The 16,862-nt window shown below is 43.4% G+C and overlaps 1 protein-coding gene across 2 annotated transcripts in view; it reads right to left on the bottom strand.

Annotated features, from left to right (window-relative positions):
• LOC121571829 (ras and Rab interactor 2-like) overlaps window positions 1-16,862 on the bottom strand; it is a 52,083-nt gene that overhangs the window by 10,411 nt on the left and 24,810 nt on the right. Inside the window, exons 2-9 of one of the 2 annotated variants that reach the window (XM_045221841.1) lie at window positions 8,371-8,502; window positions 6,356-6,470; window positions 5,971-6,043; window positions 5,680-5,771; window positions 5,191-5,402; window positions 4,558-4,890; window positions 4,044-4,381; window positions 3,554-3,777 (exon numbers count right to left, since the gene is read on the bottom strand). In XM_045221841.1, the coding sequence (XP_045077776.1) occupies window positions 3,554-3,777; window positions 4,044-4,381; window positions 4,558-4,890; window positions 5,191-5,402; window positions 5,680-5,771; window positions 5,971-6,043; window positions 6,356-6,470; window positions 8,371-8,502 (1,519 nt within the window). Of the gene's footprint in view, window positions 1-3,553; window positions 3,778-4,043; window positions 4,382-4,557; window positions 4,891-5,190; window positions 5,403-5,679; window positions 5,772-5,970; window positions 6,044-6,355; window positions 6,471-8,339; window positions 8,503-16,862 lie in introns of those variants that run through there. The other variant, XM_045221842.1, reaches the window with a different exon arrangement.

Genomic DNA, 16,862 nt, shown 5'->3' with positions numbered 1-16,862 from the left:
CTTCACAAGGTTTTCACACACTATTGCTGGTATTTTGGCCCATTCCTCCATGCAGATCTCCTCTAGAGCAGTGATGTTTTGGGGCTGTCGCTGGGCAACACAGACTTTCAACTCCCTCCAAAGATTTTCTATGGGGTTGAGATCTGGAGACTGGCTAGGCCACTCCAGGACCTTGAAATGCTTCTTACGAAGCCACTCCTTCGTTGCCCGGGCGGTGTGTTTGGGATCATTGTCATGCTGAAAGACCCAGCCACGTTTCATCTTCAATGCCCTTGCTGATGGAAGGAGGTTTTCACTCAAAATCTCACGATACATGGCCCCATTCATTCTTTCCTTTACACGGATCAGTCGTCCTGGTCCCTTTGCAGAAAAAACAGCCCCAAAGCATGATGTTTCCACCCCCATGCTTCACAGTAGGTATGGTGTTCTTTGGATGCAACTCAGCATTCTTTGTCCTCCAAACACGACGAGTTGAGTTTTTACCAAAAAGTTCTATTTTGGTTTCATCTGACCATATGACATTCTCCCAATCCTCTTCTGGATCATCCAAATGCACTCTAGCAAACTTCAGACGGGCCTGGACATGTACTGTCTTAAGCAGGGGGACACGTCTGGCACTGCAGGATTTGAGTCCCTGGCGGCGTAGTGTGTTACTGATGGAAGGCTTTGTTACTTTGGTCCCAGCTCTCTGCAGGTCATTCACTAGGTCCCCCCGTGTGGTTCTGGGATTTTTGCTCACCGTTCTTGTGATCATTTTGACCCCACGGGGTGAGATCTTGCGTGGAGCCCCAGATCGAGGGAGATTATCAGTGGTCTTGTATGTCTTCCATTTCCTAATAATTGCTCCCGCAGTTGATTTCTTCAAACCAAGCTGCTTACCTATTGCAGATTCAGTCTTCCCAGCCTGGTGCAGGTCTACAATTTTGTTTCTGGTGTCCTTTGACAGCTCTTTGGTCTTGGCCATAGTGGAGTTTGGAGTGTGACTGTTTGAGGTTGTGGACAGGTGTCTTTTATACTGATAACAAGTTCAAACAGGTGCCATTAATACAGGTAACGAGTGGAGGACAGAGGAGCCTCTTAAAGAAGAAGTTACAGGTCTGTGAGAGACAGAAATCTTGCTTGTTTGTAGGTGACCAAATACTTATTTTCCACCATAATTTGCAAATAAATTCATTAAAAATCTTACAATGTGATTTTCTGGATTTTTTTTCCTCATTTTGTCTGTCATAGTTGACGTGTACCTATGATGAAAATTACAGGCCTCATCTTTTTAAGTGGGAGAACTTGCACAATTGGTGGCTGACTAAATACTTTTTTCCCCCACTGTATTTGGTACAGAAACCTTTGTTTGCAATTACAGAGATCATACGTTTCCTGTAGGTCTTGACCAGGTTTGCACACACTGCAGCAGGGATTTTGGCCCACTCCTCCATACAGATCTTCTCCAGATCCTTCAGGTTTCGGGGCTGTCGCTGCGCAATATGGACTTTCAGCTCCCTCCAAAGATGTTCTATTGGGTTCAGGTCTGGAGACTGGCTAGGCAACTCCAGGACCTTTAGATGCTTTTTACGGAGCCACTCCTTAGTTGCCCTGGCTGTGTGTTTCGGGTCGTTGTCATGCTGGAAGACCCAGCCACGACCCATCTTCAATGCTCTTACTGAGGGAAGGAGGTTGTTGGCCAAGATCTCGCGATACATGGCCCCATCCATCCTCCCCTCAATACGGTGCAGTCGTCCTGTCCCCTTTGCAGAAAAGCATCCCCAAAGAATGATGTTTCCACCTCCATGCTTCACGGTTGGGATGGTGTTCTTGGGGTTGTACTCATCCTTCTTCTTCCTCCAAACACGGCGAGTGGAGTTTAGACCAAAAGCTCTATTTTTGTCTCATCAGACCACATGACCTTCTCCCATTCCTCCTCTGGATCATCCAGATGGTCATTGGCAAACTTCAGACGGGCCTGGACATGCGCTGGCTTGAGCAGGGGGACCTTGCGTGCGCTGCAGGATTTTAATCCATGGCGGCGTAGTGTGTTACTAATGGTTTTCTTTGAGACTGTGGTCCCAGCTCTCTTCAGGTCATTGACCAGATCCTGCCGTGTAGTTCTGGGCTGATCCCTCACCTTCGTCATGATCATTGATGACCCACGAGGTGAGATCTTGCATGGAGCCCCAGACCGAGGGTGATTGACCGTCATCTTGAACTTCTTCCATTTTCTAATAATTGCGCCAACAGTTGTTGCCTTCTCACCAAGCTGCTTGCCTATTGTCCTGTAGCCCATCCCAGCCTTTTGCAGGTCTACAATTTTATCCCTGATGTCCTTACACAGTTCTCTGGTCTTGGCCATTGTGGAGAGGTTGGAGTCTGTTTGATAGTGTGTGGACAGGTGTCTTTTATACAGGTAACAAGTTCAAACAGGTGCAGTTAATACAGGTAATGAGTGGAAAACAGGAGGGCTTCTTAAAAGAAAAACTAACAGGTCTGTGAGAGCCGGAATTCTTACTGGTTGGTAGGTGATCAAATACTTATGTCATGCAATAAAATGCAAATTAATTACTTAAAAATCATACAATGTGATTTTCTGGATTTTTGTTTTAGACTCCGTCTCTCACAGTTGAAGTGTACCTATGATAAAAATTACAGACCTCTACATGCTTTGTAAGTGGGAAAACCTGCAAAATCGGCAGTGTATCAAATACTTGTTCTCCCCACTGTACATCAATACCCAGCCCCCATCTTCCCTCTTTCTCTTCCTCTATTTCTCTCTCCCTCCCTTTCTCTCTCTCTACCTTTCTGTTCCTCTCCCCCTCTCTGCCTCAATCTCCCTCCCTCCTGAGCCACTGAGAATCGTGCTGCTCTTCAAGTGCGCGTGGGACTGTGATATCTTTTTATGATAAATGATGAGTGAGAAAAAAATGCAAATGCCTCCACCGACGCAATGTGTGTGTGTGCGCAAATCGAAGCAATGGTGAACTGAATTCAGCGGAGTCCGCTCCACTCTCTCCAAAAGCCTCAACACTCACTGCTCAACCAGGCAACAGTGTATCATCACACACACACACACCAACCATAGTCTCCCCCCTGAAATCTCAATGAACGTATGCCCTATATCTCCTATCCAGCAACATACAGAGCTCTTTGGCTGGCTCAATGTGATAGATAGGGTTCTCTGGCTTGGCAAGCAAAGCTTTTTACATCCTAGTGACAATATGAACTCCACTGGATGAAGAGCTACCCCTACGCACTAGCATGGTGGTGATAACACCTTTCCACTAAAATCCTCTGGGCAGTCTACTCCACATCGTATCTAAAGCTAGTCTGTTGTTTCCATAGACAGAATTATCTCTCTGCCACTGTCTCCTCTGTGTAATGGTGGGTTTACTGTGCATTATTATATATCCTGTAAATCCAATGGATAGTATCTAATTGACATGCTGCTTACATCTAATAACATTTGTGTTTTTGTCATCTGTTATGTGACCCCTCTGTACCTCTCTCAATCTCATGATTACCAAAGTAGTGGTTGGTACTTAGACAACTAAAGTCGAAAAGGTACCTTTCTCATTGTCAGGCACCAGGGTCTCTAGGGGGGGTGACAGCTCTCCGCTGTCCAGCAGGAAACAATTGGCCTGGGACAGGAAGCGCCGCAGCCCCTGGAGCACCCCCACGGAGGTCGTCGATGAGAAAGACGATGATGAGGAGGCAGCCTGGGCCAGGACCTCTCTCAGCTCCTCTTTCTGTCTCTGGATGAACTCCTGGACCAGGGAACCAAACACAGACCTCCAGAGACATAGAGAGAGTTTATACCAAAAACGTTATGATTCATTTACACGATGCTACACAATTCCACAGCAGTTCTATCGACCAATAGCACTGAATTCTCTGAATTTTTAACAATGCGATGTAAATGAATGTCTAGAATTCGAACAAGATTCCAAATACTCATCATGAATAAACAAATTGAATGCTCAAAGGTGTTAACATGGCGACCAGACAATGTAAAAGTTGGCCAAAGTCTCTATATGTTTATATATGGCTCTGCCGACCTCCGGTCTCTGGACAGCTCCTCCACCAGCCTGGCGAGCCTCTTCTCTGGAGCGAAGAAACACACAAACGCTGCACTCATCCTGTGCAGGCCTCCGTGGCCCCCCCGTGAGCGCACCATGGGCGGGCGGCACTGGGGGTTGGGGTTTAGTTGTTTAAAGAACTGGTCCTCTGGTTCTGGTTCCTCTTCCTCCAGGCTGCTGAAGGAGCTGCTGCTGTCCAGTTCGGCCAGAGAGGGGGCCGGGCGGCCCTCCAAGGCCTGGCACGCCTCCTCGATGCTGGGCTCCTCTGGAGCAGGAGGGTCCTCCTCTACCTCCACCACCGGAGGTTCTGTTGGAGCCTGGGGAGATGGCGTCATGGTCATATCTTTATACGATGCATCAATTTGTCAGCGTGATGAGTGTGTGAATGTAAGTTTGTGTCAATGCAGGAGAAAAAGAGAGATAGACGAAAGAAAATAGATAACGGAAGACAGAGGAATATTGAAAGAAAGAGAGACATATCTCATAAAGTTACCTTTACCGGTGGCGGTACATTTATTGGCACGAGATCCTCATCCTCGGCCGACGTCGGGGACAGTGCAGGGGTCCTCCTCAGGACACCAGCCCCAGGATGGACCTTCCTGTGTGGGTTGGGACTGGGCTGGAGGGGGGTGGGCTGGAGCCTCTCCTGGTCCTGGGGGTCCTCTGGGACCGAGGAAGGGAACGAGCCAGCCCCCCCACCACCACCACCACCACCAGACAGAGTCATGGAGCTCTCGGTGGAGACACGGACCCTCATACTGCGTTTGAAGCGGTGGCGTTTGTGTGACGCCCCCTGGGTCGACTGCTGCTGCGGCTGCTGCTGCTGCTGGGGGAGAGAAAGGAGGTAGAGGTAGAAGTTAGACATAATCCCTGATTCAGGATCAGATCTTTGTTCACTCTCCTAATGGTTATGGTTAGGATTGGGGGTAGGGGTAAACTGATCCTAGATCTGTGGTTAAAGGTCGACTCTGCAAGATGACACCATCCTAAACAATGGGATGGCTGACTTTCCACTTACAGCCATTTGTTATCTATTAGTTTGAACCTCGAGCTGGAGGAAGGCAAGTAAATTGATTCAGGGTCAGAAATAATTTTCATCCCCCCAATGGTTATGTTTAGGAATTACCTCCAGCTGTAGGAAGAGTGGGTTGATGAAGCAGAGAGACTCCTGTCTGCCGCAGGACAGCAGGTAACACAGGTCCTGGGACAGACCTGCCTTGACCTGGGTGGCACTGATGGGTGGAGCCTTGGTGGTGCTGGGCGGGGCCTTAATGATGGTGGGTGGAGCCTGCAGGTCCCCTGGTCCATTCTGGGTGTCAGACAGCGAACACCAGAACTCTGTCGGGATGTGGGGAAAACAAGGAGTAGAAAGTCCAGATTCAGGTACTGAACATTTCCATAGTTCAGTGTTCAGAGGATAGGTAATTGATTAACGCCATAAAGAGATTGATATTGAAGTGCTTTGAAGACCATACCCTACTGTGCTGAACATTTAGACCCAGTCCAGAAAACAGCCCCTAGACACTTGTGTAGATCTGAATGAATTGGATAGGTATATGTTTAATCCAATGGCGAATGTAATGCTATGCTATAGATCCGTTGAATGAATCCCTACCTAATCCCATATGAGAGATGGCCTCCAGCTTTCTGTGGGAAGAGGCCTGAGCAATGGCTTCTGGGAGCTCCAAAGGGAAAGGCAGCACATCCCTGGAGACAACACACACATAGGTCCTTAGGATCAAATTATATGGTGGTTCCCAAGACATAGTGGGCTAGAACAGCATGCGGGTGCCCTGTTTTGTAATGGGAGTGCCATTACAGAGTATTTATCGTCTGTCGATAAAACAGACCAAAGCAGTGGCAGTGTTATTGACAGGTAGACGGGTTTAAAGGTAGTGTTAATCACCTGCTGATGCAGTAGAAGGCCACCAATCGGCAGAGGTCTGGGAAGCTGAGGGCGGAGCTCTCCAGGGCAAAGGCTGGTGATAGGACAGAACGTTTTAAACCAATCACAGCTTTGTAACATTTGGCAGCATTCTTCATTGTTCAAGTGTTTCATTGTTAGTTTAGAGCAGGGGTTCTTAACTCCAGTCCTCGAGGACCCCCAACAGTACACATGTTTACTGTAGCCCCGGACAAGCCCTTGATGAGTTGAATCAGGTGTGTTTGTCCTGGGCTAAAACAAAAATGTGTGCTGTTAAGAGTACTTCAGGACCGGAGTTTAGAACCACTGGATTAGAGTGTATGTGTGTATTTACTTTGATGTACACAAGTATGTGTCTGGTACTCACTTGAGTCCTCTTCACAAATGAGACACTCCTTGATGGAAGACGCTGCTCTGTCAGCTGTCACTCTGACACACAACATCTTCCTCTGGCTCGAGCTGCATTTACGCACCAGGAACGTCTACAGGGGCCATCCATAAACATTGGCAAAGAGAACAATAATGATGTACCTAATCAAAACGCCTTTATTTGTATGGCATGTTCAATGGAAACAAAGATTTTAAAACTCCCAACGCATTTCGGTTGCATGGAGTTAAATTTTTGTTTCCATTGAACATGCCATACAAATAAAGACATTTTAATTAATTATATGAAGAGTGCCTTGGTCCTCCTTTCTTTTGATGACCAATTTACGATTTGTAACAAAGAGCACCTTCTGTTTCCAAAGACCTACTATTGTGTACCTTAGCAACGCTTCCCTTCCTTCTTTTTTCAACAAATAATGATGTACCGTTAAACAAGTACTGTTGTAAATGTTCGATAAGAGCTGTCAATAGTACAGTGCATTCGGAAAGTATTCAGACCCCTTTACTTTTTCCACATTTTGTTATGTTACAGCCTTATTCTAAAATTGATTAAATCGTTTTTTTATCCTCATCAATCTACATACAATACACCATAATGACAAAGAAAAAACCGGAAATATCACATTTACATAAGTATTCAGACCCTTTACTCAGTACTTTGTTGAAGCACCTTTGGCTGCGTTTAAAGCCTTGAGTCTTCTTGGGTATGACGCTACAAGCTTGGCACACCTGTATTTGGGGAGTTTCTCCCATTCTTCTCTGCAGATCCTCTCAAGCTCTGTTAGGTTAGATGGGGAGAGTTGCTGCACAGCTATTTTCAGGTATCTCCAGAGATGTTCGATCGGGTTCAAGTCTGGGCTCTGGCTGGGCCACTCAAGGACATTGAGACTTGTCCCGAAGCCACTCCTGCGTTGTCTTGGCTGTGTGCTTAGTTGTCCTTTTGGAAGATGAACCTTCACCCCAGTCTGAGGTTCTGAGCGCTCTGGAGCAGGTTTTCATCAAGGATCTCTCTGTACTTTGCTCCGTTCATCTTTCCCGTGATCCTGACTAGTCTCCCAGTCCCTGCCGCTGAAAAACATCCCCACAGCATGATGCTGCCACCACCATGCTTCACCATAGGGATGGTGCTAGGTTTCTTCCAGACGTGACACTTGGCATTCAGCATTTATTCACCATAAAGGCCTGATTTGTGGAGTGCTGCAGAGATAGTTGTCCTTCTGGAAGGTTCTCCCATCTCCACAGAGGAACTCTGGAGCTCTGTCAGAGTGACCATCGGGTTCTTGGTCACCTCCCTGACCAAGGCCCTTCTCCCCCGATTGCTCAGTTTGGCCGGGCGGCCAGCTCTAGGAAGAGTCTTGGTGGTTCCAAACTTCTACTTAAGAATGATTGAGGCCAGTGTGTTCTTGCGGACCTTCAATGCTTCAGAATTCTTTTGGTACCCTTCCCCAGATCTGTATCTCGGCACAATCCTGTCTCGGAGCTCTATGGACAATTCCATCGACCTCATGGCTTGGTTTTTTCTCTGACATGCACTGTCATCTGTGGGACCTAATATAGACAGGTGTGTGCCTTTCCAAATCATGTCCTATCAATAGAATTTACCACAGGTGTACTCCAAATCAAGTCTGAATACTTATGTAAATAAGGTATATCTATTTTTTATTTTTAATACATTTGCAAAAACTTCTAAAAAGGTCACGTGTAGATTTATGAGGAAAAACATTATTTTAATCCATTTTAGAATAAGGCTGTAAAGTAACAAAATGTGGAAAAGGTCAAGCGGTCTCAATACTTTCCGAAGGCACTGTAAGTAAGTAACAGTAAGTCAAGGCTGAAGTTGGGTTTTATGAGGGTGCTTTGTGAACTGTACAGTAAGTTCCTGAGTATCATGTATACTACTCCATTGGAAAGCTATACTAAACAGATACAGTTCATCTGAGAGTGAGGGTTAGTTAATTAATTACTTGATGGAATAATCTGATTGGCTCTCCTCACCCCGACAGGTTCTCTGAGCAGGATGTAGAGGGCGGAGTCAGCGTTGATTGACAGCTGCAGCCAGACAGGGTGTGTGTGGAGGAGGCGGTCCAACACACTGAAACTCCTCTGGGAGCCCAGGTCCCCCTGCATCTACATAGAACACAGGAAGGGGTTAATGTATACTTAAGAAGGCACACCTGTTATTTGAAATGCATTCCAGGTGACTACCTCATGAAGCTGGTTGAGAGAATGCCAAGAGTGTGCAAAGCTATCATCAAGGCAAAGGGTGGCTATTTGAAGAATATGAAATATCAAATATATTTAGATTTGTTTAACACTTCTTTGGTTACTACATGATTCCATATGTGTTATTTCATAGTTTTGATGTCTTCACTATTATTCTACAATGTAGAAAATAGTAAAAATAAAGAAAAACCCTTGAATGAGTAGGTGTTCTAAAACTTTTGACCGGTAGTGTATAACCCCCCCCCACACACACACACACACACACACTGAGGATACACATTCTCTCTCTTGTCTCTCTTGTTTTCCCCTCTCTCTCAGAACTGCAGGGTGGATGTCACAGTGGTGACATTGTGTGGGCTGCCGAAGAGCATTCTGAGCGTTGCAGCAGATGGTTGCCTTGGTTACCGAGGCCTACACATCCTACCAGGCATTCCCACTCAGTAACAGCACCCCTCTCTTCCAACACGCGGAGACACACACACACACACACACACACAACACGCGCAAGCGCAGACGCACATACACACACACACAACACTTCCAACACAAACCCCTCCAGGAGTGCAGGGAAACTACTGACAAGGTGAAGAGTCTTTGGTATATTTCTAGAAAGTATCGTGACTTTCCACTGTTGCAAGTGTATTTATACCATTTGTTTTATTGGCAATTCCTCTCTACTGGTTAACAACACAACATGGTATCCTAGAGAAAGGTGAGCTGTAGTTCTGAACAGGAAGGAGTCTTTTCTTATTGTTTTCTTTTATTACTTGGTGATGATAACATTAGTCAGTATAGGAGTCAGCCACGTAGGAGAAATCACTTAGAAACAAGGAGGAGGATAACACAATTATCAAATGTGTGTTAAAATGTTAATGTTGTCTAATTACTACATCACAGCAGATTTAACACTTCAAAACCCTTCTCGTCCTTTTGTGTGAGAGATAAAATATTTTCCAGTACGAGTGCAGGTCTCAAATGCATTAAACGCCATTATCAGCCAGAGGCATAATTGAGAAAACTCTCAGTCTCTATATTATCATTCAATCTGAAGGGCTCGATTCCCTGGTCTTTACAAACTGATTTAACATGGTAATAGAAAACACAGGTGACACTCTATTACTAACATAAATAACCTCCCATCTCAAGTGAGTGTCGCCGACACACAACACGATGATGTGGCAAGTGACACTTTGCTCCTTGAAAATCCTATATTTTGAAAACTTGACTGCTGACATGCAAAACATTTTGGGACTCTATTATAAAAAATTGCAAAATATATATATTTCCTTTAAAAAGGTCAATGGCCGCCTCCCGAGTGGCGCAGCGGTCTAAGGCAGTGCTTGAGGCGTCACTACAGACCCGGGTTCGATCCCGAGTTGTGTCGCAGCCAGCCGTGACCAGGAGACTCATGAGGTGGTGCACAATTGGCCCAGCATCGTCCGGGTTAGGGGAGGGTTTGGTCGGCCGGGATGTCCTTGTCCCATCGCGCTCTAGAGACTCCTGTGGCGGGCCGGGCGCATGCACGCTGACACGGTCTGCAGTTATACAGTGTTTCCTCTGACACATTGGTGCGGCTAGCTTCCGGGTTAAGCGAGTAGTGTGTCAAGGAGAAGTGTGGCTTGGCAGCAAGAAGCAGTATGGCTTGGCAGGGTTGTGTTTCGGAGGACGCATGGCTCTCGACCATCGCCTCTCCTGAGTCCGTACGGGAGCTGCAGCGATGGGACATGCCTAACTACCAAAAGTATATCACGAAATTGGGGTTTAAAAAATAAATTGTTAACTGCCCTTGAAAAACAAATTTTCCCATCGATATGAGTCAGAAACATTTATTCTCGTTTCAAACTTTACTACAAAGGATAATTTTGTCCAAAACTGTGTTTGGTAGCTATTGAGGCTACCTGCTACTTATTAAACAAAGTAAGATTAGCTAAACTTATTTGGAAAAGAGACACATGAACCACATGAACCCAGAATATATTTCTCCCGTGCTGTCAATCACCATTTGAAATGTTCCCTAGCTCCGCCCCCAGCCCGCCTCCAACTGACAGGGCAGCAATTTTAAATTTTCTTCACATGAAGGAGAAGAACAGCTGTCAGTGCTTTCTCATGGATAATGGCATTTTATTTGATTATATAATCATAACATTGATTTAAAATATGCTTTTCACCTGGCGGGTGACAGAGGAAGAAGATATTTTACTCAACTGTCTACAAGCAAGAGTTTTCACCGAGCTAGGTAACACAGCTAGTTAGCTAGCTAGTTCCTCTAGCTTGCCGCCACAACATGCAGTGTGACTGACCAAGGTAATAATTATTTTGGATATTAAAGCTCTGAGTTAATGTCATGTATGTGTTAGATATAATTTAATTGCCAAATATAGCTAGTTAATGTTAAATGTTGCTTACCAAGGAATGTGTTGCTTGATGGCTAGCTAGATAGATAGATAGATAGATAGCTTTGTAGTAAGGGCTATGTTTCTCTGACATCAATATAGCTAGAACTGGCTAGCTAGCTAAATTATTTATAGCTAAAAATAATCATATTTTTCTTTGCAGTGGATCCTTCTGGTCTGGAGCCTCAACTGCCTATGGACAGACCACAGCCAATGTAAGTTAGTCTTTTGTATCATTTAGCTAGGTAGTTCCTGAACATGAATTGCCTGGCTACCCAAACTCCTTGCTCCGGCCAAACGTTACACCATGCCCACGGACGTTAGTTTATTTTCCGCAGTGAGTCTGGATCTGAGTACATCCTCGATTTCTAGATTGGAAATCCATTCTAGACCGTCTGATTGGTCCCAGAAACTGATGGGTTGGACTAGAGCCAGAACACAGCAGCGTTTTCCAAATTTGTCATTTGCTTTGATAGGTTAGAGATGATCCAATCGCTGATGACTTTTTTTGTTCAACACCCCTCATTTTGACGTAACCACAAATTACTTCAAAGATGGCAGTTTCTGACTGAAGTATGCGAACGATAGAGCATTGGAAGAATTCCGTTTGAGTCATCAGGCAAGAACAGTAATCCCTTATTCTTCATCTTGTGTGGAATTGTTTCACTGACTATGTCTCTGCATTATCCACAGGGCAACTGCCAACTTGTGAGTCTGAAAATTGACATTGGAGGTTAAGGAATCTGCATTGTAAGTATCAATGTGATATTCATGAACATTTGTCACGACCTGATTAGGTCGGGCTACCTGATTTGGTGAGGGTGCATTGTAGTTAAGCCTTAGCTACCCTTACTCTTTTCCTAACCTAATTCTCCTAACCGGCCACGTGAATTCACCTAACCTGGCACGTTAATTCACCCAACCTACTACGGTAATTATCCATAACCTGCCAATTTAGTTATCCTGCCACTGGGGCCCACGGAACCGTTGCTAACAGTGGAGCCCAACCAAATCAGGTAGCCCGACCTCATTAGGTGGTCACACATTAACCCCTAATTCTTCATCTTGTGTGGATTTTCTTTTCACTGACTCTGTCACATTATCCTCAGGGTTACTGTCAACTTGTTTAAAGAGCCTATTTTCAAATAGAGATGATAAGTGCACAGAGGTCATTTGTACATTATATTTTATTTTTCAGGTGCGACCTTCCAGTGACTTTCTGAGCTCACAAAGGGGAATTTATTTTCTCATTCTTAATTGTTTGTGTTGTGTGCCTTTTTACTATTGCATTTGACATGCATTTAATTACATTTCTTGCACATATATCACCATATATTATGAACTATGCATTACTCATATATATAAATATACAGTTGAAGTCGGAAGTTTACATACACTTAGGTTGGAGTCATTAAAACTCGTTTTTCAACCACTCCACAAATTTCTTGTTAACAAACTATAGTTTTGTCAAGTCGGTTAGGACATCTACTTTGTGCATGACAGAAGTAATTTTTTCCATCAATTGTTTACAGACAGATTATTTCACTTATAATTCACTGTATCACAATTCCAGTGGGTCAGAAGTTTATATACACTAAGTTGACTGTGCCTTTAAACAGCTTGGAGAATTCCAGAAAATGATGTCATGGCTTTAGAAGCTTCTGATAGGCTAATTTACATAATTTGAGTCAATTGGAGATGTACCCGTGGATGTATTTCTTGGCCTACCTTCAATCTCAGTGCCTCTTTGCTTGACATCATGGGAAAATCAAAAGAAATCAGCCAAGACCTCAGAAAAAAAATTGTAGACCTCCACAAGTCTGGTTCATCCTTGGGAGCAATTTCCAAACGCCTGAAGGTACCACGTTCATTTTTATAACAATAGTCATACCACAGATTCTCAATTGGTTGATGTCTGGGCTTTGACTAGGCCATTCCAAGATATTTAAATGTTTCCCCTTAAACCACTTGAGTGTTGCTTTAGCAGTATGCTTAGGGTCATTGTCCTGCTGGAAGGTGAACCTCAGTCCCAGTCTCAAATCTCTGGAAGACTGAAACAGGTTTCCCTCAAGAATTTCCCTGTATTTAGCGCCATCCATCATTCCTTCAATTCTGACCAGGTTCCCAGTCCCTGCCGATGAAAAACATCCCCACAGCATGATGCTGCCACCACCATGCTTCCCTGTGGGGATGGTGTTCTTGGGGTGATGAGAGGTGTTGGGTTTGCGCCAGACATAGCGTTTTCCTTGATGGCCAAAAAGCTAAATTTTAGTCTCATCTGACCAGAGTACCTTCTTCCATATGTTTGGGGAGTCTCCCACATGCTTATTTTTTTCTTTAAGCAATGGCTTTTTTCTGGCCACACTTCTGTAAAGCCCAGCTCTGTGGAGTGTATGGCTTAAAGTGGTCCTATGGACAGATACTCCAATCACCGCTGTGGAGCTTTGCAGCTCTTTCAGGGTTATCTTTGGTCTCTTTGTTGCCTCTCTGATTAATGCCCTCCTTGTCTGGTCCGTGAGTTTTGGTGGATGGCCCTCTCTTGGCAGGTTTGTTGTGGTGCCATATTCTTTCCATTTTTTAATAATGGATTTAATGGTGCTCCGTGGGATGTTCAAAGTTTCAGATATTTTTTTTATAACCCAACCCTGATCTGTACTTCTCCACAATGTTGTCCCTGACCTGTTTGGAGAGCTCCTTGGTCTTCATGGTGCCACTTGCTTGGTGGTGCCCCTTGCTTAGTGGTGTTGCAGACTCTGGGGCCTTTCAGAACAGGTGTATATATACTGAGATCATGTGACAGATCATGTGACACTTAAATAAAGTCCACCTGTGTGCAATCTAACTAATTATGTGACTTCTGAAGGTAATTGGTCGCACCAGATCTTATTTAGGGGCTTCATAGCAAAGGGGGTGAATACATATGCACGTACCACTTTTCCATTATTTATTTATAATAATTTTTGGAAACAAGTTCTTTTTTTCATTTTTTCATTTCATTTAAATTACAGGTTGTAATGTAACAAAATAGGAAAAACGCCAAGGGAGATGAATACTTTTGCATGGCACTGTATTAGGCTTTGGTAGGGTAGCTTCTACTTGGGGTGTCAACGTCACGTCAAACCTGAGACTGGTGTGTTGTTGGTAAGTAACTAAGTTTTGTTTATAACTAGCTAGCTACGTCATTATTTGATATGCTATGCCACTATGATACTAGGATATGATACTGTGATGTAACTAGGTAAATACATAGCCTCTCCCTATAGTGCAATGTGAGAGGAAGATTTGCATAGCCAACGTTGTACCTGAAGACAGGTTTGATCCCTGCTAGCTAACGTTAGCAAGCTAGCTCATAATCAAGCAAACGTGACGATATGTTTGTGCATGTTGCCAGCTTTCTTTGAATAATGTTTCAACTCGAACTGGCTAGCTACAGTAAGATCCCTGCTAAATAATCAGGCAAACTAGCTAGCTAGCATTTGTGAATCATAATCTCTGATTGGCTATGTTCAACTGTGTATTTGCTGTTGGCTTCCATGACTCTCTCTCCCTCCCTCTCCTTCCCTATGATAGGAGCTGGGTCAGATCTGTAAGTCATGCTCCTTCATGAACAGTATCTGTGATGAGAGGGGCCTGGAGCTGATCTACTGGCTATGGCAAACACTTCAGAAGGGACAAAAAGTGATTACTAATAAGACATGACATCACAAGTGTTTAGTATTCGCCAAATACATTTGCATGTACAGGAATCTGACTCTGAAATAGTGCTGCCACAATAAACATAATTTATGGACAAGATAACACCACCCTTTCAATACGTGTCACTCATCAACTCTACCTAGTTTTTCTAGAGATGGAGGACAGGAGAGGCTTTGGTCATGGAGTCATCTGACTGAAAGACAGGTTGATACTGATGTCTGAATTGGGAAAGACATGGCAAGGTAGCCTCAGCACCACCAGACAACATTTTGATAGGTACAGTATCTGTACTGGCTGTGAATTACAATAAAATATAAAAGACAAGTGTAATATTTTCACATTGTTATATTAGCAGAACACTGCTTCTACAATATTATGTGGAGAATGGTTTATTATACATGGAACTGTTACACTTGAAAGTTATCAAAACACTACATAGGTTCAGAAATTGCATTCTTCTCATATTACTCTGTAGGCTACTCTCAGTATGAGAAGAGTGCCATCCTCTTGCATCTCACATCTGCCTGTAGTTATTGAACTCTGCCTGCTGGACCCATGAGGGAAACTCTGTCATATCCAGGATGGAGTGTCATGCACTCCACCCCTCCTGCCACCTGACTGTACCTGTCCATAACCTGTAATACATTACATAGATGGAAGGGACTTCATCACCCACTGGAGACTTTGAGACAGAACCTCACCCAGACAGCTGTGCATGTCAGTGTGAAATACCACCTCTTTAGTGTAAAATGTGGCTTCCAAAGGGCTTGAAATATGAAATTAGGTGTCCTTTACCATAAAAACACAAAGATATGGATCTCAAAGGGAATCTTATGCATTTTGACCATTTTGTTTTCAGTGGATGTAGGCATTTTTGCCATGTACCCGGGTGCTATTCATCAACTTCTACTAGAAATATAAGCCATTAAATAATAACATATTCAAAATATTTATTCATTATTTTATAGTTACTTAAAATATCTATCATCGATACTTTTTTTTCTCATGATTATTGTATTTATTGTTACTGTATTTAAGATTTTCTGTGTGTCCCTGATTTCACTTTCCACCCTGTTAGTTTGTAGTTGTATTTTTGACTTTGTTTTGTTTTATCCCATGTGTAACTCTGTTGTTTTTAAATCACACTGCTTTGCTTTATCTTGGCCAGGTCGCAGTTGTAAATGAGAACTTGTTCTCAACTGGCTTACCTGGTTAAATAAAGGTGAAATAAATAAATAATTAAAAGTAACACCACTTTAAAAAACAGCCCCTTCGGACAATGACATCACATTCAGGAAGTGTCAATACTTTTTTTGCAAGAAAAACAATAGTGCAAAGCTAAGTAATTATCAACACTCGGTTTTATCTATATTTTAATGTTTCATGATGTTAGTCAGTATGTCTCACTCTTACATTTCCACCCTGATAGGCTACATTAGATGAACATGTTATGCAATTATAGAATTTCTAAATATGTTTGACAGAAAAGTTCAAAGTGTTCACCATTATGCTAGCTTGATCTTGATCACTCACAGTGCTATGGCTAGCTTAGCCTCCACATTTCCACCCTGTTAGGTGCATATGCCTTACAGGGTGGAACATGCACCTAACAGGGTGGACATTTTGTCAAAAAATATAGAAAATGAATTACTTATGTCAATATTATTACCATTTACATAATACATATATATTTAATGTATATTTAGATCCATATTTGTTTCTAATTACATTACAATGACTAGGCCTATTTACATTTAAGTTAATTGTGTTGCAATGTATATAAAATTATAATTAGTAATTGTAATGTAATTAGCAACTATATGTATATGTGTGTGTATCATAGGCGGCTGGTGGCACCTGAATTGAGGAGGACAGGCTCATAGTAATAGCTGGAATGAAATTAATGGAATGGTATCGAACACATCAAACATGTTTTCCATGTGGTTGATACCATTCCATTCACTCTATTCCAGCCATTATTGTGAGCCGCCCTCTCCTCAGCAGCCTCCTGTGTGTGTGTATATGTACACTACCGGTCAAAAGTTTTAGAACACCTACTCATTCAAGGGTTTTTCTTTATGTGTACTATTTTCTCCATTGTAGAATAATAGTGAAGACATCAAAACTATGAAATAACACATATGGAATCATGTAGTAAGCAAAAAAGTGTTAAAT

This window comes from Coregonus clupeaformis, chromosome 8 (assembly GCF_020615455.1).
Source record: "Coregonus clupeaformis isolate EN_2021a chromosome 8, ASM2061545v1, whole genome shotgun sequence".
Taxonomy (NCBI): Eukaryota; Metazoa; Chordata; class Actinopteri; order Salmoniformes; family Salmonidae; genus Coregonus; species Coregonus clupeaformis.
Note: the sequence above shows the minus strand (reverse complement) of the source record. Positions and strands in the feature narration are given on the sequence as shown.